The sequence below is a fragment of the Panthera onca genome, chromosome B1 (genome assembly GCF_046562875.1).
Source record: "Panthera onca isolate mPanOnc1 chromosome B1, mPanOnc1 haplotype 2, whole genome shotgun sequence".
NCBI lineage: Eukaryota > Metazoa > Chordata > Mammalia > Carnivora > Felidae > Panthera > Panthera onca.
In genome coordinates this window covers 124,279,313-124,305,067 of record NC_138342.1, presented here as the reverse complement: position 1 = coordinate 124,305,067, position 25,755 = coordinate 124,279,313, and the positions used below count along the sequence as shown (strand labels likewise).

The following is a 25,755-nucleotide window of genomic DNA, read 5'->3' as shown; positions in this document are numbered from 1 at the left end:
AAAATACTTCTTTTTTTTCCGCAAGTCTGTCTATCATGCTTAGAGGTAAAAATTTTAGCTCTGAAATAATTCCAAATTAAAAACTCGTTTATTTGATGTTATTTTAGTAGCAGCCTTTCTTGGGAAAAATAATATTCTTACCTTTGCTGTTTTGTGTCTTTCATTGTTGCAGGAGCTGACCAGTGCTTTGGTGCATATAAAACTGCACCTTTTCATCCAGATCTTTACACTTGCATTCTTCCCAGCAACAATATGGCTTTTTCTTCAGCTTTTATCAATCACACCCATCAATGAGTGGCTTTTGAAAGGGTACGTTTAAATATTTGGAAGGGCCCACTTTTAATGAGGCATCTGTAGTGACGTTATTGTTTCTGTGGCAACTATATACAAAAGGGCTTATGTGTGGTATCTTATAAGGAAAAAAGAACACTTTAAAAATTATTATCCCTGAAAAATTTTTTTAAGTTATTTATTTATTTATTTTGAGAGAGACAGAGACAGCACAAATAGGGGAGGGGCAGAGAGAGAGGAAGAGAGAGAATCCCAAGCAGGCTCCATGCTGCCAGTACAGTGCTAGAGCCGGGGCTTGAACTCATGAAGTCATGCTAACTGAACCACCCAGGTACCCCTAAAAATTATTATCCTTTAAAATGATAGTGTTCATCAAGAAGGTTCATCAAAGAATTTTATAACACGATCTTTTTTTTTCTTTCTGATTTCTAAGGGTTTTATTAGTAAATTGTTTTAAATTGTAATTTCACGGCGCCTGGGTGGCTCACTCTGTTGAGCGTCTGACTTTGGCTTAGGTCATGATTTCGCTGTTTGTGGGCTCGAGCCCCACCTTGGGCTCTGTGCTGACAGCTCAGAGCCTGGAGCCTGCTTCAGATTCCGTGTCTCCCTCTCTCTCTGCACCTCCTCTGCTCACATTCTGTCTCTCTCTCAAAAATAAATAAACATTAAAAAAAATTGTAGTTTCAGTATTTTTAACCTACAGTGTGATATTAGTTTTAGGTATACAGTATAGTGATTTGACAATTAAAGTTTATTTATTTATTTTGAGAGAGAGAGAGAGAGGCAGGTGCAGAGAGAGGGAGAGAGAGGATATCAAAAAGGCTCCACATTGTCAGCATGGAGCCCATTGTGGGGCTCGAACTCATGAACTGTGAAATCATGATCTGAGCCAAAATTAAAAGTTGAACACTTAACGACTGAGCCACCTACGCATCCAGTGATTTGACAATTCTATATATTACCCAGTGATCATCAAAGTAAGTGTACTCTTAATTATAACACAATCTTAAAATGTTTAATCTTAAGGTTCTGGGATGGATACTGTTCTGGAAGTTTTAAAGAGCTGTGTTGGGAGAAAGATGGAAGGGACTAGAAGATATAAGATATGTGTGCATGTGTATAATGTAGGCCATCAGTTGGGCACTTTAACTTGTATATTCTATATCTTACCAAACGTAGGCAGATAGTGGCTGAATATAAGTATTTTAGAAGTACAGGAAAGAAAAAAATATATAAGGAGCAAACATTTACCTTTTTACTTGTTCTGTTTATGTTTGCTATGACAGTTGAATTAACAATAGATTTTTATTAGACACTTTTCTTCCATAAAAATGCCATCATGTTTATTCAAAGGATTTAATGAATTTAAAAAATTATTTGAAGTGGTTTAAAACTAACTATAATTTAGTAGCATGGTATAATAGTTAAAATACTGAACTTGGAGTCTGGAGGTTGCTTTCTGACCCCATCCCTAACTGAAGAAGTCATGTAATAGTCTTGAACCTCAATTTTCCTGCCTATAAATAGTGAGGATAGTCATACTTTTACTGTCTGCTTGATAATAATGTTGAGGATCTCAATTGAGATCACTTATTCATTTATTCAAGTCACTTGTTTAGTTCCCACTATGTACCAGGCGTTATAATAGGTGTTGGAGAAAGAATAGTGAACAAAAATGGGAAAGTGCAAGTTAGTTTTGCACATTGGGAAGACTTAGGTTGATTGACAATAAACAAGTAAGTAGATGACCAAGATAGAGATCAGTGATGGGAAGTAAAACACAGTGTGATACAGTTAAAAGTGGTTGGGTAGGTAGGCCAGTGATGAATTTAGATGGCAGAGTTCTCAGGGGCAGAATGTTTTAGGCAAAGGAAGTAGAATGTGCAAAGGCTCTAAGGCAGGAACAAGCCTGGTATGTTCTAGGGTCAGGAAAATGATGAGGATGGCCAGATCCTGGAGATACAGAGGAAGAATAATAGGACTTGGAGTTGGTAAGGTAAGCAGGAGTCAGGTCCCACAGAGCCTTATAGGTCCTTGGTGAAAGCATTCAAGTATTTTTCTGCATGCAGCAGGAAGCTCCCGGTGGGATTTAAATGAGGGTGTATCGTGGTCTGATTTATATTTTCAAAGTAGTGCTCTGGCTGCTGCATAGAGAATAGATAGCAGAGGGGCTGAGAGAAAGGTAGGAGACCAGTTTGGAGGCTAGTCTGGTAAGGTAGCAGTGCGGTAGAGAGAAATGGACATTGGAGAGTGTATTGTAAATTAGAGCTCTCAGAACCTCTGGGTGGATAGAATGTAGAGAGAGAAGGACAGGGAGGAATCAAGGATGACTTCTGGGTTTTGGGTGTGAGCCACTGGGTAATTGGTGGCATCATTTACTTAGCTGAGGAGAAACAGAGTAGTATAAGAAGGGGAAATCAAGACCACTGTCTTGGCCAGATTGAGTTTGAGAGAATGAACATAAAATTTTCAGTGAAAAGCATAAAGTGCCACATAAGTATCATGACATCATTTTAGAGCAGCAAAGTATGATGCATATCTTAAAATTTTTTTTTTATGATGCATATTAAGAACCAATAGTTACTGAGTGTTTCTCATGAAAAGGGCACTCAAGGAATAGGAAGATATTAACTCATTTTCCTTGTATTCAGGGAATGTCCAGGGTAGTCGGGTATGTGAGAGATATAAAATAGTAATCAACCACAGTGGGGCAGCATATGATTTGTTAGATAAGTAATGTAATAGGTTAAAAGGTAAGAGGTTCAGCAAAGGTTGTGAATTCCTAAAGTAGAGAATTCAAAAATAAAACATAGTGGGAGACAAGAATAAAAAATTTCCTTACAGCCACGTTACAGAAGGTCTGAATTACTGGGCAGAGGAGTTTGGGCTGCATCTGTAGATGATGGGAAGTTCTGAAATGCACTAAACAAGAGAATAATGTACTAAAACATGGTCAGTAAGAAAGATTAATCTAATGGCATCATACTGGGTGTTATTAGAGTTGGGCTTGCAGTCTCAGGAAGCTAAGATACAATTATCACCTCATGATATTGAGCTTAAAGGAGTTTACACTTAGCCTAACTCCCTTATAAAAAGCTTTTCCTAGCTCACTTTTTCTGCGTTCCCCACCCTAGTTTGAGAGTACACAGTATGTTGCTAACTTGAGGGAGCTGCAGACTCTTACCTCAGGGCCATGTTTCAGTCATTGCAATAAATATTTTGAGCACGTCCTCTTTACCTTGCTATGTAAAAGGGAAAGAGTGGAGGTAGAGAGAACATTCAGTAGGCATTTGCAAAAATCCAAAATTGGGGAAAAAACCATCTGAAGGGGGATGATGGCAATAGTCATGGAAAGAATGGAAAGTTGGTTGTGGTAATATATTGATTGATGAGAAGCAGGTGGAGCCACATGTAACTCCAAAGTTTCACATTGGATCATTAGGAACAACAACAACAACAACAACAACGAACTATCCCATTGACAGAAATAAGTAAATTCAGAGATGAAATTGACGTTTTAGAAACTATTAGACATGTTCAGTTAGAGGTGGCAGTCACAGGCAGCAACAATTTGGGGAATGGTGGTTAGGGCTAGAAATGTAAAATTGTATATATTCATATAGATTCAGATTTGAAAATAAGATTGAAAAGAATGCAGGAGAGTCAGCAAAAAGTCAGAAGGGGCTGGTTTAAAAGAAAGGAGATAAGTTAGAAGGATGAAGTACTATGGCAACCAAAAGAATAGAATATTTTGAAAAGCAAGAAGGGAACGAGAATGAATATGGGGAAGAGGATACTGTATTTGGTGAGTAAGAGATCACCTGTTACTTTTTAAGGTTACCACTTTTACTAGTAGAAGGGGCATAAGTCTGAATCTAGGTGAGTAAAGAGAGAATGAGTTGAGGCCCCACTAAGAGAATTTATCTTAAATACCTGCAAGGAATCACTGAGAAAAGTGTCTAGAGTAGTATCTACTACAAATGGTAAATGCTTGGTAAGTATCAGTGATGATAATAGTGATGGTCATAAGGAAGGCTCAGAGACTGGGAATCGATAATAGGAAAGACCACTTAAGCATCACTTGGGAAAATAGACCTTAAAAGATATGAATTGAGCTGGAAATTCTATGAAAAATGTGTGTTCTTGTGTTTTCAGTCAAAATAAATTAAAACTTTTTCTTTTTTTCTTATTTCAGAGGTAATATAAATTCATTGCATGAAGCTTAGATGATAAATTCTTACCAAAGGGAGTAGAAATATCTGTAATCTGGACTTAAAATATGTTTAAGTCAGGCGTTCCGTGTCCTCTATTCCCTCCCTGTATGAACTTTCTACTTTTAGTGAGCTGCTGCTCACCATGTCTAGAATGTATATTCTATCCATCTGGGATGTATATCCATCCTTTAGATGGTAAGTATGTTTTATATCTTTGGTATTTAGATTTACTACTTGTAGTTTTACAATGTGTTTTCTATTCTAAACTAAGAGAATAGATTTCTTGTCATGATCTGGGAAGTGGACTCATAATTTAGTAAAAACTAAATTTAGAATAGGTACTAGAATTTACTACTGTTTGAATTCAAGAAGCACATGATCGCGAATATGTTTTTTTATGAGCTGAAAGTTTGAGCATTGCTGTTTATAATTGAAAAAAAAAAACCCTACTGATAATTGCATTTTCTTTGATTTTCCAGCTTGCAGACAGTAGGCTGCATGCCTCCCCCTGTGTCTTCTGCAGTGATTTTAACCAAGGCAGTTGGTGGAAATGAGGTGAGTCATAGGGCTAAATGCTGTGCTTTTGTTTCATATTTTATTTTATTTTTAAATTTTATAATGAAGAAGTCATATCACAGAGAATGCATAACTATAGCAGCTTATGAAAGAAGTGTAGGTAGATTCATAAATTAGGATGGTGCTAAAATTAATGATGATGAGTGAAAGTGAGGATTTCAAAGAGAAGAGCAAGGGAGATGAATGAAATAGAGATAGTGAGTTTTCTACCTCGGTGAGAAATTGGGAGACAAAAGAAGCAATCCAAGGAAAGGTACTTTTCATCTAAGACTAATGAGCCAACAACAGCTCTATGGCCATTCCTTAGTTCTTAAAAAGTTTGTAGCTGGGGTGCCTGGGTGGCTCAGTCGGTTACGCGTCTGACTTTGGCTCACGTCATGGTCTCACAGTTTGTGAGTTCAAGCCCCACATCAGGCTCTGTGCTGATAGTTCAGAGCCTGGAGCCTGCTTTGGATTCTGTGTCTCCCTCTCTTTCTGCTCTTCCCCTGATTGTGCTCTTTCTCTCTCAAAAATAAATAAATAAACATTTAAAAAAATTGTAGCAAACTACATTTGTGGAAAAAGGGTCCATATACATTTTTTAAAAATTTATTTTTAATGTTTATTTATTATTGAGAGACAGAGACAGAGCATGAGTGTGGGAGGGGCAGAGAGAAGGGGAGACACAGAATCCGAAGCAGGCTCCAGGCTCTGAGCTGTCAGCACAGAGCCCGACACGGGGCTCAAACTCACAAACCGTGAGATCATGACCTGAGCCCAAGTCGGATGCTTAACCGACTGAGCCACCCAGGGGCCCTGGGTCCATATACATTTAATGGCAAGTGAAGGCGATGTAAAAAGGAGAAATGAGGCAGGGTTTCTAAGGTGAGTTCAAAGAGATTATGCAAGTGCTGGGGGACTGGGGCAGAGTGCTTGCGTTTTGGGACAGCAGTCATCCATTTCAGGGGCTACACAGAGGTGGCTCCTCTTGGCTGAAAGGTACCACAACTTCATACTGAAGGACTTGGTGGTAGCTTATTCCTCCTTTCCACTTCCAATTTCTCATTTAGCAAAGAATACTATTGAATGAGGGAGAATATAAGGGATTCCTACTTCAAAAAAATATATATATTTCTACTTCAATTCATTCTTAAGATTTCGCTTTCTTAGCATTTGTTTTTATTTTCATCTGCTTTATTTATTCTGAAAATATTTATTAAGTGTATTAAGTGCCTGCTATATTCTTTTTAAAAATAGGTTTATTGAGCTATTGTGGATATTACAATAAACTGCATACATCTAAACAACTTAATATTTTGATGTCTGTGTACACCTGTGGTACCATGACCACAATCAAGATAATGAATGTATCCATCACCCTCAAAACTCTCCTGTGTCCCTTGGTAATCCCTCCCTCCTGCCCTTCTTAGTGCTCCTCTTCCTTAGGCAACCACTGATCCGTTTCTTGTCCCTGTAGATTAGTTTGCATCTTCTAGACTTTTATATACTGGAGTTATACAGTGTGTACACCTTTTTCTTTTCTGGTTTCCTTTATTCAGCATGATTATTTTGAGAGTCATCTATACTCTATGTATCAATAGTTCAGTCCTTTTATTGCTGAGTATTATTATTTTTTTATGGATATACTGTAGTTTGTTTATCCATTTACCTGTGGGTGGACGTTTGGGCATTTCCCACTTTGGGGCTATGAACAGTGTGTACAAAACTTTAAGTGAATGTGCACTTTCATTTCTCTTGGGAATACTTACGAATGGAATGTTGGGATCATCTGGCGGTGTATGTTTTAGCATCTTTCAACCAAGGCAAGAATTACCAACATATAGTTATAAATCATCGATAAATAGCTTGTGAGGTGGACCATCTGTCAATATACAAGCACTCTTCTTGGACCGCAGTGTATGTTGAACTTTTTCAGAAATTGCCAAACTATCTTCCCAAGTGGTTTTACCATTTTACATCTCAGCCAGCAGTGTCTGAGAGTTCCAGTGCTCCACATCTCGTCAGCACTTGGCATTGTCAGTCTTTATAATTTTAGTCATTCTAATATGTATCTAGTGGTATCTCATTGTGGTTTTAATTTAATTTACATTTCCCAGCTACTAATAATGTTGAGCATTAATATTTTTCATGTGTTTACTTGCTATACATGTCTTCTTTGGTGAAGTGTAAAATCTTTTGCCTTTTTTTCTTTGTTTTAAACGGAGGTGGTTTGTTTTCTTATGAAAAGCTTGCTTTGTGAGCTTTATATATTCTGGATACAAGTCCTTCATAGATATATGCTTTGTAAATATTTTCTACCAGTCTGTAGCTTGTCTTCATTTTCTTACCAGTGTCTTTTGAAGAGCAGGATGGTAATGAAGGCAGTAAAGGTGGTTGGATTCTGGATGTATTTTGGAGGCACAGGATATGCTGATGAATTGAATGTGGGATATGAGAGAGGGGGGGTCATGAATGACTCTAAGACTTTTGACTGAGGAGGTGAAAGGGTGGGGTTGCTGAGGGTTTTTATCATGAGTGGATGTCAGATGCTTTTTCTGCATTTCTGACAACCACCATTCTGTCCTGGAAATAAATCCCACTTGATCATGGTATATGATTTTTTAAAATATACTGTTGGATTCAGTTTGCTAATATTTTGTTGAAGATTTTTGCATCTATATTCATGAAGGTATTGGCCTATGGTTCTTTTTTTTGGTGGTGTCTTTATCTGGTTTTGGTATCAGGGTGATACTGGCCTCAGAATGGATTTGGAAGTGTTCCTTCCTCTTGTATTTTTTGAAATAGTTTGAGAAGAATAGGTATTAACTCTCTTTAAATGTTTGGTAGAATTTTCCTGTGAAGCTGTCTGGTCCTGGACTTTTGTTTTTTGAGATTTTTTTGATCACTGATTCAATTTTATTGGTAGCAATTGGTCTGTTCAAATTTTCTGTTTCTTCCTCCTTTAGTTTTGGTAGGTTATATGTTTCTGTGAATTTATCCGTTTCTTCTAAGTTGTCCAGTTTGTTGGCATATAGGTTTTCATAATATTCTGTTACAATTGTTTGTATTTCTGTGGTGTTGGCTGTTATTTCTCCTCTTTCATTAGTAATTTTCTTTATTTGGGTCATCTCTCTCTCTTTTTTCAATGAGTCTTGCTAGAGATTTATCAGTTCTGTTAATCTTTTCAAAGAACTGACTCCTGGTTTCATTGATGTTTTCTATTGTTTCTTTATTAAATCATATTTAAAACAAAGATGGATGAGATTGTATGCAGAGAAGTTAGAAAAGAGATGAAGTTCAAGTACTGAGCACTGGGACCCTCCAACATTAAGTGGTTAGAATGAGGAGTTACCAGCAGAGGGAACAGAGAAAGGCAACAGATTAGACAGAAGGAAAAATAGGGAGTATCCTGGAAGCCAGGTGAAAAAAAATGTTTGAAGGAGGAAGGTATGATCAGCTCTGTCAAAATCTGCTGATATAAGTTTGTGTACAATGAATTCTGAGAATTGTCCATTGAATTAAGCTACGTGGAGGCTATTGGTAACTTCAACCAGAGTGGTTTTGTTGGAGTGTAAGGGCAAAAGCTTGTTTGGAATGGGCTCAAGAAAAAATAGGAAGAAAGGAGACAGAAGGTATACGCAACACTTTTGAGGTCCTTTGCTATAAAAGGGAAGAGGGAAATGAAGCTATATTTAAAGAGGGATATGAGGTCAAGATTTTTTTAAATACAGAAGTGACAGTGTGTTTCTATCATGGTGGGGATTATATAGTTGAGAGGAAGCTGTTGATTTAAGGGAGTGCTAGAGTAATTTATTGGATCAAATGGAAGAGAATGGTATCAGGTTGCATGAGCTTCAGTGGAACTTGGATCATTTATTCATAATAAGAGTGTGTGGTTAGAGATCCACGAAGATGGGTAGAAAGGGTGCACTTGGGAGTCCTGATGACTTCTCATTCCTTAGGGCTCTTCTGATTTTCTCAGTTCTCTTCTGGTTTCCATTTTTTTTTTTTCTCAGCAGCTGAGACTGATGATGGAGTAGGTGGTATTAATGTTTGAGATAGGAGACAGTGTGCAAATGCCATCAGGGTGAAGAGAGTGAATTAACTGGAGAATATGGTAGCATTGCTGGAAGCACTAAGGATCTGAGACCCATGGTCATGCATTTAAAATGAAGCCAGACTTCATCGTTACGTGTTTCTCTTATCTGCATTTAGTTTCTTGGTCCAGGAATGGAATTGACAGAGAGTTGGATTTAACCAGCGTTTCATTATGCTGGGAAGTTCTTTTTAGTTTCCACATCATTACTGAGCTAGAGGAGTTACAGGAGTCTTGGATTAGTGCTTGCTGTGATTCTCTTTCTATTGCTTTGAAAGAATTTGAGAGGAGGGTCTTTTCAGGACCTAGTGTTAACTGGCTCAAAGTCGTCATTTATGTCTTTCTTTCTGATGTGATTCCCTTAAGAGCTTTTAAACTAAAAAACCCTTTTGTTCTCAGATGACTGTTGGCAGAAGTTCAAAGTCCACTCATTTTGTTGACATTAACATATAGCATTAGAGATTGTATATACATGTTCATTCCCCAGTAGATATTTAAATGATTTACATTAATGTTGCATGTTAATAATGTTGAATTTATAGATATCTCCTTTGTTTTCTAATGTCATTGGTCTAGTACGTAAATGATTATATTGTACACCTTTATCATTATCAAGCATTTTTGTAGTCCTGGGAGTAAGTTACAAGTTTTCATAGGTATTGAAAATTGAGCTTGCAAAGTCCAGTTGGATCGTATCTTCTGATATGAAATGAGTGGACTTTTTCAATATTTACATCAGATTGTGGAAGAAAGTGATCTGCGAGGAAAGGTATTAGATGATTTTAAGTTTAATGTTTTTCTAAAGTAATGTTAAAAGGTAACTGAATATGGGGCGCCTGGGTGGCTCAGTCGGTTAAGCGTCCGACTTCAGCTCAGGTCACGATCTCAGGGTCCATGAGTTCGAGCCCCGCGTCGGGCTCTGGGCTGATGGCTCAGAGCCTGGAGCCTGCTTCCGATTCTGTGTCTCCCTCTCTCTCTGCCCCTCCCCCGTTCATGCTCTGTCTCTCTCTGTCTCAAAAATAAATAAATGTTAAAAAAAAATAAAAAAAAAAGGTAACTGAATATAAGATTTAGCTGAAGGAAATGTAAAGGAAGATTAATCTTTTGTATAATGTATTGGGAAAAATCTAATCTAAGGGTGGAAAGTGAATTTATTGGTCCATGTAAATGAAAAGGTCCAGGGGCGCCAGGGTGGCTCAGTCTGGGTAAGTGTCCGACTTCGGCTCAGGTCATGATCTCACTGTTCGAGAGTTCGAGCCCCACATCAGGCTCTATGCTGACAGTTCAGTCTGGAACCTGCTTCAGATTCTGTGCCTCCTTCTCTCTCTGCCCCTCCCTCTCTCACGCTCTGTCTCTCTTTCTCTCTCAAAAATAAAAATAAACATTAAAAAAAATTAAAAAAAAAAATAGAAAAAGAACAGGTCCAAAAGCAGAATCCACTATCAGGTTCCATCAGGTAAAGGTTTTGATTCTACTTCTCTATGATTCTCTGCTTTGCCTTGTACGCAGCAGCTTTATATACCCTTGTGGATTTCAATGTGGTAGGAAAATTGCTGGGCACATTTCCATGTTTCACTGTCCTTTAAAACTGACTATTCTCTGCAGTGTTTATAACATATAAGAAAACTTTTTTCCTTCCAGATTTTGTGTTGTTAAACTTGTTTACATTTAGTTTATGCTCTCATATATTTATATGTTCATCTTTAATATAAATATACACGTGTAGCATATGTTCTGGTGTATTAAAGGAAATGTGAGATTGTGTAGCATATTTGTATTTAATGATTTTGGGGATGAATGCAGATATAGTAGTGTCATTTGGAATGATTTTATTTTTATTTTGTGAAGTTGTTATATAACTTAGGAGGAAGTTTTTTCTGTTACTTATTATACACCTTTCATTTTAAATGCTTTTTCCATAAAACTGTTGATTACCAAAAGGTTTTGTCATGAATTGAAAGTTAGCACATTCCTTAAACTCACAGCTTGCACTTTGGCAAGAAATAGTCTTGTTACTTCTTGTTAAAGTTAAAAAAAAGTATCTGTTTTTATAAGTTAGATTGTTGTTTCAGTGAGCCAACTGGAGTTTATAATAAGTTTTAGCAGCAGAAGGAAGTCAGCATATGTGCACAACAATGCTTATATGCTGAAATGCTAGCATATCCTTTAGGTATTAAAATGAGACTATTTAAGGGCATAGCTGACTCACAGTCTTATTTTGTGGCTTTTAAATTTTAAACTACTTTCATTTAAATATTAGAAACATAGCTAAATTCTTTTTTGTGATCATTCATTTATTCATTCATTATTTATTCATTCATTTTATTCATATAAAAGTTTTAAATGCAACTTTTCAAAACTGCAAGATTATAAGGTGTGCTGTTGAAATGGTCTGATTGGTGGTTATGTGGTTTTGTGTGTGTGTGTGTGTGTGTGTGTGTGTGCATGCACATGCACTTTCATTTCCTTTTTTAAGTACTAGAAAGAGTAATAAGACCTGATGGACCCTAATTTCATTGCCAAGTGTAAGAAAGTGATAGATCAACATGTTTTCTATTTTGTTCTAACATGGGAGACATGAGATAAACATTTATTCTTTGTTTAACGCTGTATACATTTGTTTGGTTTAAATTTCTGTTCCAGGGGTGCCTGGGTGGATCCTCTGTTAAGTCTCCAACTCTTGCTTTCTTTTTTTTGGTTCAGGTCATGATCTCAGGGTCTGTGAGATCCAGTCCCGCCTCAGGCTCTGTGCTGAAAGTGCAGAGTCTGCTTGAGATTCTCTTCTTTCTCCCTCCCTCTCTGACCCTGCCCGCACTCTCTCTTTCTCAAAATAAATAAATAAACTTTAAAATAAGTAAATAAATAAATTTCTGTTCCAAATGTAAAGTTCTATGGTAAAAAATACAATTTTTTCCCCCAAAGCTTTATAAATGTTTAAAACCTTATGGGACTGGCTAAAGAAATCATTGTATTTAAATTCAAGGAGATTCTGCCTCATAGTAACTATGGAAGGGATTATGAAAGAAGTTTCTTCTTTAAGAAACTGGCACATTATTTTTCCAAGTTTGAAGAGATAGAGTTATGTAGTTTTCATGCTGTTGTTACAGAGGTATTTCAATTCCCTATCACTTATGCTGGTGTTTAATGAAAAAAGCTAGAAAGGTAGAATTTGGGAATAGTTACACTGTTTTCCTGAGAAAAGGAATGATTGCAAGCTGAGAAAAGGAATGATTCAGCTAATCACCCATGCCTCAAAATGTGAAGTAAATATTAGGTCTTAATTTCTGAGTAAAGTTGCAAAGCTGTATATAACTTTGTGAAGTTTTGTGAGTTTGAACATTAAACCAAGTAGGAGAGAAATATAATTAAGGGTTTCTGCCTTCAAATACCTGAAAGAAAAAATAAAAAGAAAAGGAGAGCATTAAGAATCATAATAAATAAAAATCAGGGCAGGGTAGGAAGGAGTTTCCTGTCAGATCTGAGTGTATTTTATGCTAAACTCTATCTTAATTGTGTTTAAGGCTAAGCCTGGTAATTTGAATTATGAAAATAAGGAACCTTCACCACTAAAAGCAGTGTGCTGATTATATGTATGTTATTTATGTTGGTTTATTTATTTATTTATTTTGTTTCTCAAAGTGAATTCCATAGATCACCCATACCAACATTATGGGTGGATGATTAGGAGAAAAAAAAATATCCTTGTCTCCACCTTAGGACCTGTTGAACTAGAATGTGTGGTAGATGGTCTCAGGATTCTTCTTTTAAAAATTATGGATTAGGGGCGCCTGGGTGGCTCAGTCAGTTAAGTGTCTGAGTTTGGCTCAGGTAATGATCTCGCAGTTTGTGAGTTCGAGCCCCACCTCGGGCTCTGTGCTGACAGCTTGGAACCTGGATCTTGCTTCAGGTTCTGTGTCTCCCTCTCTCTCTGCCCCTGCCCTGCCCCTACTCGGTGTCTCTCCAAAATAAATAAACATTAAAAAAAAAAAGAAATAGAGTATAGTACTCAACCAAAAGTTAAGCCCCTACTATGGAGGCCGCTTTTAGGCAAACAGGCTTAAGCAATGGAATGCACAAAGGGCCATGGTGACCACCTGGCTGAATACAGACAGGCCCATCAGGCGACCCACCCTGAAATATCCATAGGCCCTAGTTGACCAATGGGCTACTGACAACTAGGCACAGTTACCAAAAAAGTGAAAATTTTGTGTCGCCATACCTCCTCACCTTCCCTCCATAAAAGCAGCCCCCTCCCACTGCCTCTTTGCAGACAGCCTCTCCTTTGCTGTCCTGCTTGCCACTCCCTTGTGGTGTAGTCAATAGACTATCTCCTTTGTCCTGCCTCAGGTGGATTCTTCCACTTCTGGCGCCACTGGCTTCTACCGGATCTCGACCCACATTACGGGGCACCCATCCAATGGAGAGACATACCCTTTAGCTACCACACTCACTTTATGTAGACACTGGGAGTAAAAAGGAGAATGAGGCCTGCTTTCAAAAGCCTACATTTAGTGTGATATCACACTATTCAAAACCTTTATTTCATGTTATAAACCTCACAAAAATAGGTGAAACAGTAAAATGGCTTTGTATTGGCTCACTTTATCAGATTATTGTTTTCCTTTTTTAGTGTAGAAAAAGCTTAAAATGCACCCCAAGTGAACTGAGCCCCACGCACCTATGTAGGACAGCCAGAACTTCAGTTTAGGAATCTGGACTGTGTTTGCTTCTTCTAGGCAGTAGGCTGTTCCTTGCCTAGTCTACGGTTAAGGCAGTATGCTCCTTTTAATGTAAACATATTTAGTTGGCATTTTTATTATATTTTAACTAGTAGGTTGAGGGATTTTAGAACTCCTTGGTAGTCATGTAGCATTCCAAACACATTTTAAAGAAAAGTTTTGATTTCAGGTATAGTAGAGAGGTAATTAAGTTAAAAGGTATGTGTGTGTGTGTGTGTGTGTGTTTAATTTCATCAATGGGGCTATTGCCCAAATCTCTTCAAAGAAAACTTAAGAATGTCTCCTGAGCAAAGAAAATTATTACGTGTGGTGAACTCTTTAAGTCATAGACGAAGGTCATGGCAGTCTGAGTGTATTTAAAAAAGGTTTTCTGTCTGCTTGGAAAGCAAATGAAGCACTCATTACTAACTTTAAAATTATAGCTATGAGAAGATTTTTGCTAGAGGTGAAAGATCAAGATCATCACAGTCCAAATGGAGACAGAAAGTTCAATTTCTGGCTTATCAGTCAGGCATGAAACATTTCAGGGTTATTTTGCATTATCAGTGGGGAGTTGATCTTGCTAATCCAATGCATGAAGATAAGATTCATTGAAACATTTATAAAGGCATTTAGAGTAGATCTGATCAGCAGAGAGCCAACTTGAAGTGAGAAGGAAATCTGACCTGTCAGTCACTGTCTCAGCTTCAGCAATCACTCAGCTTTTCTGTGCCTTGCCTTTCTCTTCTGTTAAATGGGGTCCGCTACTGCTTTTGCTTGCAGTGGAAGTTTAATGGCCTCCTGGAGAAATGTCATATCTGAAAAAGGCTTTCTGTGTTGAGCCCTCTTGCAAGCTGGCTTATGGGCACTTATTTCCCTGCAGCCTCCTGTGCTCTCTGGGAAATGGTGACCATTCTTCCTCTCTGACAGATTAAAGAATAGGATAGCAACAGCAGCAGCAGCAGTGAGAAATTGTATGTTAACTACTCTTCTTCCATATATACCTTTTAACATTGGTCTCATCTTCTGGGTGAGGTTGGCATTCTTAGAAGCCCTGCAAAGAGTTGGCTGTGTTTGTTTTAAGCTGCTATAAAACTTGTTTGAAACATGCCTAGATTTCTCCAGAATTTTGTTTGTGTGTAACTTAGAATTCTCCCCTTTAACCCCTTAATGCCTCTCAAATTGTCTTCCATTCTCCCACTCTAAACAAAAGCGTTTCCTTAATGGTTGGCAGTGATTTGTGTTCACCATATTCAGTGGCCAATTCTCAGTTTTTGTCCGCCATGACTTAACTAGCCTTTGACACCATGGCTGCTTGCCTCTTCCTTTTGCTTCCCTGACGCTCTTCTTTCCTATTTCTCTTCCTCTGTCTCTCATCATCCCTTTTCTCCTTGTCTAGCTCCTTTTCCATCCTAATGGGAATGTCTTCCAGGGATCTGATCTTGGAACACCTTATTTAGCATTGCTGGATTCCTGTAACTGGGTGCTTCTCTCCATGGCTGAAGTCTTTTGAACCCCACCTTTCAGTCTGTCTCTGCCTCAGACATAAGGACCAGTCTTGATCTTTGGTGAGAAGTGTTTAAGCAACACCAGCTCAACATGCTGTGGCACAACATCACCCCCTGTGTTGCTAAGCCATCTGACCTTTAGCGAAGGATGCACTTGCCCAGGAATCAAAGCAGTTGTTACCATTATTCACCTAGTGGCCTAAGTGGTCACCAGGTAAGCCCGGGACCTCTCTCTGTGAGCCTTGGTTTCCTCATCTGAGGAGTATTTGCATCTTTATTTCATGGGATTGCGTACAAGGATCTTATGAAATCGTATGTAGAAGTACTCATAAATTGTTCAGGAGGATATCAAGCAAGCACCGGCCTCATCATTGTAGATGTTGATGATTTTGTCACTGATGGGGTCACCTAGTTATCATTGCTTTCTCAAGAATTTGATCGCCTGAGTTTACTTATTCACTCACTTCACTCATTCATTAAAAATATATATGTTGAGTGCTTGCTATAGCTTGTTATATATATAGTACCTTCATAGAATTTTCAGTTGAGTAAGTGATATAAAACATAAACAGTAAATTGCAATATAAGATGGCTAGTGTTTAAATTTATAAGATGGTGAGTGTGTAAATAAATTTAATAAACTGTATAATCCCAGTTTATTACTTTGTATTAGTTTATATTATAGGTCTTCAATATTTTTATATAAATGTTTCTTACCATAACCAGGAATATTAGTCAGATATTTAAGATTACCCCTTCTGGGAATGAAAAGGAATGGGGAAACATAGTAGTAGTAGAAAGATTGCTTTGGGAATTTATTTTTTATTAAAACAATTTTTTTAAGTGTATTTATTTATTTTGAGAGAGACAGAGAGAAAAAGTTGGGGAGGGGCAAAGAGAGAGTGAGACAGAGAATCCCAAGGTGGCTTCATGCTGTCAGAGTGGAGCCTGATGTGGGGCTCGAACTCACAAACCATGAGATCATGACCTGGGTCGAAACCAAGAGTCAGTTGCTTAACTGACTGAGCCACCCAGCTGCCCTGCTTTGGGAATTTAGAACCAGAAAAAGGGGGTTGAACAGATTTGCAGGATATTTCTCTAAAGTCTGGAAAACCACCCTGGTTCTGTTCCAAGTCAACAAACCAACCAACCGCAAGAACAATCAGGTACCATGTCTCCCTTGAACAGTTCTACATAAGCATTGAAAATCTGTTATCTAATTCTTTTTCAGTAATAAAATGTCTGCATATATTAGGACCAACATAAAACATTTTTCAGCAATTTGGTTTATTTGAATTAATTACATTTTAATTATCAAACTTTCTCGGGAAATACCCTGGGTTTATTAGTGATCTTGAGGAAACACTAGTTTAAACAACGCACAAGTTCTTTGTTAGCTAATCTAATTCGATTAATATTTGTATTTGTCTTATTATAGAAAATTTGATTATTTTTACCTTTATTTCCAGATTGTGGGTGTGTACATTTTTCACGTTCTGTGGCTTACTGTGCATTGACTACATTCCGGTTTCTCATGTATTTGTATATACTTACGAAGTTGTTGCTACTGGAAATAGGATACTTGCTCCCAATAATTTGTTAAACCATGGAGTTTCAAAAATATCAATAAGGTGGATGTGAGAAGACTTAGCTTCTTCCCTTGGCCTTGTCCTTAACCAGCTCTGTGATCTTGGGTATTCTCTTTTTTAGCTTTTTAATTGATTGTGTATAAATAGGGCTGATTGGTCTATGTATTTATCTACAATAAATCTGTATCTATTTATACATATCTATCTGTATCTATTTATTTTTTTCTCCAAGTTTTTATTTAAATTCCAGTTAGCACACACTGTAATATTAGTATCAGGTGACAGAGTTGTTTTAGATGAAAATACTTTGGGGAAGAAAAAGAAAAGGACGTGTATATTTGAATTATTTATCAATTTTTAAATTACAGTATAGTTGACACACAATGTTACATTAATTTCAGGTGTACAACATAGTGGCTGGACAAGTCTATATGTTATGCTGTGCTCACCACCAATGTAGCTACTATCTGTCATCATACAACTTTATTATGATACCACTGTCTATATTCCCTGTGCTGTGCTTTTCAACCCTGTGACTTATTCATTCCATAACTGGAAGCCTGTACCTCTCATTCCCCTTCACCCATTTTCCCCATCCTATCACCTTCCCTTCTGGCAGCCATCAGTTTGTTGTCTATATTTATGCTAAAAGGACCTATTTAAGTGACAGGAGGTAATCTGTTATTTTAAGTTGTTTGCTTGTTGGTGAAATATGATTAACTGTATTGCATTAATTGTAGATCTTCATGCTTTCTCAGCTTAACTTTCCTTATGAGAATATATGCTTTATGAAACAGGATGGTATTATACATGTATCTTTCATATGGGAATATTCAGTATCTATCAGACTAAAGGAACCAAGCTTAATCTTTCCTGCATTGCTACAAACTTTGAAAATTATCCTTTTAAACTTTACTTGCATTATGAAGATACCAGATTGTGTCTCCTAAGTACCTAATGAGAACATTCTGCTTAGTGCAATAAGATTTTTCAAGCAGATTATTCATGACCAAGAACACTTGGGTCCAAACTAATGGTCTGAATATATTGAGTGGGACTGAGCTGCATTCTAATCAAGTGATAAGATATTGGACTTGCAGGGCCCTCTAAATGAGTGATTTTCAATTTTTTAAAAAAATTACAACCCACAGATAGAAACTGAGAAGTTTCTAAAGTATAGTTACTCTATGTATAATTCACTTTCTCTTCTCATTTCCCCTCTCCCCACTTCCTTCCACCTTTCTCCTTTCCTTCCCTTCCTTTTCTTTTCTCCTCTTCTATTTTGGGAAGAAAATGCCAGTCAGTATTCACTAAATTGACTTTGTGAACTACAGTTTGAAGAATACTATCCTAACCTGTCGTGGAAAGCTGCCATCCTATTTCCTCTTGAGTCAGCTCTTCTGATCCTCTGGACAGACTTCTTGGCCTTTGGTTTATTCCCAGGGGGATTCCTGGCCGCCTGTTACTTGCAGAAGGCTCCCTTGGTGTTGGCCCTCAGACCGCTTGGGGACTTTGTGTTCCTGATCAATTCTTCTGCCATTTGTGGTCAGCTCATTTGAGCAGTCTGCTCTCTTCATCTGCCTAGCTACCAGATGAAGTCCTACTCATCAGTCAAGGCCTAAGTCAAATACCACTTCCCTTCACAGAAGGCAAGCCTTTGCAGCCGCCTAGTCAGAATTAATCTTTCCTGCCTTCCCTGGTACTTCCTTTGTGTCTCTGTCATGACATTCACCTTTTATCAGATAGTTTTGCTTGTATTTGGCTCTCCAACCAATTTTTGAGGTTCATTTTCAGGAACTGCTTTTCTCTGATCCCTTTAATGCTGTACAAGAGTATCCGTAATAACAATGGCAAAGGAGCATTTGGGGAAGCTAGAGAATGACTCTAGTTCTATCACAGTCATACAACGGTCCCGACAAAGTTGTTCAGAGTAATGATGAAGTCACTTCCATGACAGTAATTTCCATAAGTTTGTGTTCAGTCTCTCCTTCAAGGATCTTTTCATAAACTTACTGTGCCAGAATAAAGTGGGATAGACTTGGACAATATTCTGTCTAGATTATTGCATTAATGCAATAATGCATATTGCATATATGCATTAATGCAAATAAATTTTAAATTTTGTTGAGAGAACTTATTGTGGAAAGTTTTCAGTTGATGCCCCATAGTGTTTCTTATTTAATGATCCTTCAGACATGGACTCTGAGACAGTGGGATTACAAAGTTCTCATCTAATTACAATTACATTAAGTTCACACTGCTTTGAAAATGGTACACTTTCTCAAATAGGCAGGCCGTGATAGTTTAATTCCAAAAACAGTCTGAGAAATTAACTGTATGAGGTAAAGCATATTTATATTTTTATACATACTAATATTTTTTTAATGCATAATGAGTTAGCCTATGAAAAATGCTCTTCGATTTTATGGCTCCCGTTTTCAGGGACAACAGGGACTGATATGCCTTAACTCTCACTGGAGTTTACATTGAGTCCTTATCAAAATGAGCCATCATAAATACTTATTACATTTGTGATCTGCAGTTACTGGCATGCCTTTATTGTTTTTGTTCCTCCGAAGTACGATATTTCCAGTTCCTCAGTAGTTTTAACTACCAACTGCTCTGCTCTGTGTTTGCACACTTGCCATTAAAGGTGGAGTACATATTACATTTTCACATGACAAATGAGAGCCGGCATTAAAATTAAAAAAAAAAAAAAATCTACCTATGCTCAAGTAGTCTATAAAAAGACATGAATTCTGTTGGTTTGATATCATCATCTTTTAGTAAATAACCAAAGATAGAATTTTTGTTGGAGGAATTATGTAGTTCTATTTAAAAAGTTTTCATTTTCAAATTATGTTTGAAATGCTTTTTTAAAATTTTTGTTTATTTCAGAGAGAGAGCATGAGTGAGGGGCAGAGGGAGAGAGAGAGAATGAATCTTAAACAGGCTCCATGCTCAGTGCAGAGCCCGACACAGGGCTTGATCTCATGACCCCTAGGATCATGACCTGAGCCCAAATCAAGAGTTGAACACTCAACTGACTGAGCCACTCAGGCACACCTGAAATACTTCTGAGGGCTAAAAAAAGAGCCTACTTTTTTTTATTTTTATTTTTATTTATTTTTGAGAGAGTATGAGTGGAGGAGGGGCAGAGAGAGAAGGAGAGAGAGAGAGGATCTGAAGCAGGCTCTGCACTATAAGTGGAGAGCCCAATGCAGGGCTAGAACTCATGAACCGTGAGATCATGACCTGAGCCAAAGTCAGGCTTAATCCACTTGCCATCTTGCTTAACCCACTGAGCCACCCATGTGCCCCCCAAAAGAGTCTACTTTAAGAAACAGTTTGCCTATGGTTGATGAAGTTTTAGAACTTTGGGCCCAATTCATTATAAATTGATTATCAATAGAGAAAGAGGAAAGAAGTTAATTGAGTTAGAAGCTTGTTCGCTAAATAAAAGAGCCTTTTGCTGGTTGGAAGGAGCCTAATCTCAGTTTTTTGTTTTGTTTTGTTTTACTTCAAAATAATTTTTTAAAATATAATTTATTGTCAAATTGGCTTACATACAACATTCAGGGCTCATCCCAACAAACCTCAGGTTTTTTACAAAGCCTTTTAGGGATGTGAACAAATACTAGCTTTGTTTTGCATTTTCCTTATTTCTGACCTGGGTGAATAAAAAGGGCACAGCAGGATGATGGAATGACTCAGACTGTAACAGTGCACAGTCCAGTAAGCACTGTTAACTTTTGTGGGCAATTCCTGTGCCCTAAGTGGATTTAGCTAGCTGCTAACCCACCCAGTAAGAGACCACTGAGATCACAGTAGGCTCTTGTCATCAAAATAATAATAGCCAGTGCTTTTATAGCCCTTGGTATATGTCAGTCCTTGGCCTCAGTGCTTTACATGCATTAATTCCCTTAATCCTTTTAACAGCCTTTGGAGTTAGGTACTATTATTCCTATTTTGTAGATGAGGAAACTGGCACAAAAAGAGATACAGAAACTTGCCCAGCATTGTGTAGCCCAGAAGAAGAGCTGTGATTGTAAACCAGGTGCTCTGCTTTCCGTGTCTATGTGCCTATCTTTCCCTTTTCTGCCAGTCCCTCAGTTAACACTGGAGCTAGGACAGATGGCACTCAAAGGTCTCCCTCTATATGTGGCTTAGTGCCTGTGCTACCTAGGTGAGAAAAATAAAGGTTCACCTATAAGTAGACCCAAAAGCCATAGTTGCAGAAAAAATGATCCCTACGAAGTTGTGTAGGCATTGATGTTTCTACCTGACAGGAGGTCTCCCTTCAGAATGCTTTCCCATCTCTGCCAGGGCCCTGTGGTGGGTACCCCATCCAGGCATGGGCAGCACAGCAAAGGTCTGTGTATCTCACCAAGGCTTCCATTTGATGGCAAACAGTGTTTGTGAGTATTTCTTATTCATAGCTGTATCCTCTGTGTCCAGTGCAGCACTCGGCATATGTCAGGGGCATAATAAATCTATTTGAATTGATTAATATTTTTGAAGGAATGTGTTTAAATCTAGACCTATCCAGGTCTTGATTTAAATATGTCTTATTAAAGCAGTAATTCATATCTTGTTTTACTTCATCCTATATTAAATAAACTTGTGTAAATATCATACAGTTTTATAGAAAAATCAAGATACCTAATTGGCAATGTCTTGCAATATTTTTACTTCTCCCAGTTATTCACAACTATTCTGCTTCATCTAAACATCAGCAGCCACAGCCACTTAGATGGTGGCAACCTCCAAAATGGTGGGCATGATGTTTAGAAGGACATAAAAAAGACTTCTATAAGGTTGATCTTGTATTTTCAGATCAGTTCAGAGATGAAAAATGTACACAGACATTTTAGTAACTGAATGGGACCTTGAGTGTGTTTTTTTTCCCATTCTTATTTTGGATGGTCTTAAACTATCTAGTCAAATAAAAATCTCATGTGGGAAAAATGATTTTGACACTAGAAAACCTTCATAGGTACTTGATAAATGTTTTTGTTTGGCACAAATGATGTGGTAAAAAATTCTTTTCCTTAAAATAAATAGTGATTTTTTTCTCTCTGGAAGTTTCAGTATAAACAATTAAAATGTATGTAAGAATACTTCTTTAGGTCATCTTCTATTGTGATAAATACAGTTAAATTATTTTGCATATTTTTTGAAATACCTTTACGTGTATTTTCTCTTTTGAGCTTCCTAACAATTGTACGAAGTAGATAAGACTGGTAATATATTACCCTGATATTTGTAGCTGGTCAAATTAGGATTTATAGGTAAGGTGCCTTGACTAAAGTCACACAGTTGGAAAGTATGGACTCCTCCAGGCCGCTTTCATTCCATTATACAATATCTCAAGCAAAAACAACAGAACTCCAGGAAGGAACACCTGGATCTTATGCTGGCTCTTCATTACAGGTGGACAGTTTGAAATTGTTCTGGGAGGTCGAATGTCAATGCACTATTAACTTGAAACACGTTATCGAACACTTGCAATTTACAGAGCACTGAACTAATATTTTTTTTTTTTTTTAACGTTTTTTTTTTTTTTTTTTTTTTTTATTTATTTTTGGGACAGAGAGAGACAGAGCATGAACGGGGAAGGGGCAGAGAGAGAGGGAGACACAGAATCGGAAACAGGCTCCAGGCTCCGAGCCATCAGCCCAGAGCCTGACGCGGGGCTCGAACTCACGGACCGCGAGATCGTGACCTGGCTGAAGTCGGACGCTTAACCGACTGCGCCACCCAGGCGCCCCTGAACTAATATTTTGAGGAGTGGGGAGGTAGAGTACAAAGAGAATCCAGCGGTAGTCTGCCTTCACAGAGATTGGTAATGAAATGGGGGAAATTGGCAGGAGCATAAGCAACAAGTGAGTGTGAATGAGTAGGTGGGGTCAGTAAGCAGGGGGCTGGAGAGGTCGCTAGGGTTTGAGCCAGGCCCACAAATTCTGGTTGGAAAGGTGGTCTTTGGAAGTGATCCGCTTTCAAGTTCTCTCCCACCGGTTAGGAAATTGTTTGAAAGTGCTTCCGAGTGAGGTGAAAGTAAACTTGTTCTAAGATCCAAACTGGAAGGGATGCTGCTCACAAATCCTGTCCCAGTGATCTGGCTGACGCAGCACAGTTTGTTACCTGCATGTGGGAGCAGGAATGCAGGCTGAGTGAGGATGCGGTCACATCACGACTGACAATTGCACTTCCTTACAGTGACCTGGTGGCAGAATTGCCACTTTGCTGTGCCCATGGATACAAAATCTGAACGGAAAAACCGGAAACCACACTGATGGTGTGGGTGGGTCTGTGGCACAGGTAGGCCAAACCTGTACGCATCATGGCAGCTGTAGAGTTAAAAGAAAAAATCACCACTGCCGTAGTCACAGAGAAAATCTTCAAATATATCTCAGCAGTTTCCATTCCCTACTGGATGAGAAGGTGATAGCAAATCTGAGATTTCCTTCTGTTCTTCAAACACGAGAAGGCTTTCGAAATTGTTTTGGTACCACAGATCCAACCTTTACCACCAGGAAGCCAATCCCCCCCAGGAACACAGCCACCAATATTCCCTTCTAGCTGGTATCTGAAACTATAAGACACAGTGTAGATGTTTTTTCTTTAAATGTTATTGAAATAAAAATAACAAATTAACTTCAATGTTAGAAACCCTATTAGTACATACCTACTTTCCTCCCTAAATCCATACTATTGATTAGGTTATGTAAAATATTTCCTGGCAGTAGATACATGTTGTTTAGTGCTAACTGGGGAAATGATTAAATTAACATATGTGAACATGCTTTGCAAATTACAAACCATTACACTTACTTTGTTATTAGGTTACTGCTATTAGATGATGCTATTAGATGACTGGCTTTTAAAAAAAATTGTTGATTAGAAAGTCTATTTGATATAGTTAATTGAGTTAGGTATTGAATTGTCTTATTGCATGTTGTGTTACTACTCTGGGAGTTAGGAGTTAAATGTGATATATTCCACCTTAGTTTAGAAAACCATAGTTTTAACATGATACTTGAAAAAACATTTAGTGTTTTCTCCCTTCCTTGCCTAAATTGCTTCACTTATTTCTTTTTGCCTCAAAAGGCTGGGAAGAGAGAAGAGAGAGTACTATGATAGTCTACTTGATTTTTTTAAAGCTTCTTCACTTTTGTCTTTATATTTTTAAGATCTATGTCTTTATCTTTTGAACTTTCCCCTTCTTTCGTTCCTGTCCTTTTCCTATTTATCTTTCATCATTGTCTCTCCCTCTTTTTTTTCTGGTGAATTTTAGTTCCTCCACTAAGTCTTAACCAAACTGGACTCTTTAGTAGGTTTCTGCATGATCCCCTGGCACCTTTGTTATTGTCACTGTCTTCAGTGTCGTCTCTTAATGTGTGGTTTCTTCCTTGGGGCATAACTGTATTTCAGCCTAGAGCAGGACATCTCAGGTTTCCAAATCCTTAACTTGGCCTTCTAATGACAGAGGCATGCACATCCCTGGCACTATCTCTTCTTCCAGAAGCTGTCAGGGTTCCTCCATCTGCTCTGGCAATCGTAGCCTCTGAAGGTCCTCTATGACAGGCGATTGCCTTCTACCCTGGCTCTGTGTACAGCAGGTGTTCGCAGGGTCCACGGGACTCCTTCTGCCCTCAGCACCAAGATGTTAGGAAGCTTCCTGTGGGATGTGCAACTAATGTGTGACTCTGCTTAGCTGTGACCACAAGGCCCATCCCAAAGCCCGCTGGTGTCATGTACCCTCAGGTCTTCCTTCTAGGCAGCTACCTACTCTTTAAAGTGCTGCTTCCAAAGCCTTCTCAAAATGAATCACTGCAGCTTTATTTGGAAATTGCAGAAGTCAAGGAGATGGATGGCCGCCTGAGAGGACCTTGAGCTATAACTATAACTCTCTAAAATCTCCAGTCAGAGTCAAATCATATAATCTCTTTAAACTCCATCTCGTATGATTCTGTAGAAATAATTCTCCATTTGGTCTAGGTGTGAGGGTCTTGGGGGATGTTGGTTTGGTTATCCTGATTTTCACTCTTTGGCTTCTTTTCTGACATTAACCCCCCACCCCGCCAGTCGTGGCAAAGGTTGGGGGTGGGATGGCGGAAGACCATTTACCTCGATCCATACCAAAGCTGTATTCTGTTTTTGCATTGACTCAGTCTAAGTCAACACAGAATATTAGCTAATTTGGAGAATCTGCCCAATTTATTTATTTCATAAGTGCTCAATTCATACTCAAGGAAGTAAAGGAAATAAAGTATGTTGCAAGGAAATGAATTGATTTCCTGTATCTGTGTAATTGAACATTATTTTCTCAAATTGACCCAACTTTAAATTTCTTATTTTGTTGAATTTTTGGTGATTTTTTTTAACAACTCCCACTCTTTTGTATAAATTATACTAATTAGATACCAATAATAATGATTTTTTCTCTTAAAAAAACTGTATTGATTAAGTGACTATGCTGGTTAATATATGTATCATACACCCCTGATTGCTTTCTAATATCTATACTCCCTCCTTCTTTAGAGCAGAACCTTTCAGCTGGGCACACTGCCACTCAGCTAAACACTGTATTTACTAGAATTTGTGGTGTTCCAATGGCCATGTAACTAAATTCTGGCCAGTGAAATGTAAACGGAAGTATTGCATATCACATCCAAGATGTCTTCTTAAAAGTGGGTGGTGCAGCCCTCATTTTTCTTTCCTCTCTCTGCTTACTGGAATGTGGACCTGATGGCGACAGCTTGAAGAGCAGTCTTAAGATTG

General features: G+C 38.0%; 1 protein-coding gene across 4 annotated transcripts in view; it reads left to right on the top strand.

Annotated features, from left to right (window-relative positions):
- Positions 1 to 25,755, top strand: part of SLC10A7 (solute carrier family 10 member 7) — a 250,997-nt gene that overhangs the window by 15,391 nt on the left and 209,851 nt on the right. For 3 of the 4 annotated variants that reach the window (XM_060654029.3, XM_060654028.3, XM_060654031.3), the window contains exons 3-4: positions 173 to 309; positions 4,985 to 5,060. In XM_060654029.3, the coding sequence (XP_060510012.1) occupies positions 173 to 309; positions 4,985 to 5,060 (213 nt within the window). Of the gene's footprint in view, positions 1 to 172; positions 310 to 4,984; positions 5,061 to 18,414; positions 19,288 to 25,755 lie in introns of those variants that run through there. The other variant, XM_060654032.3, reaches the window with a different exon arrangement.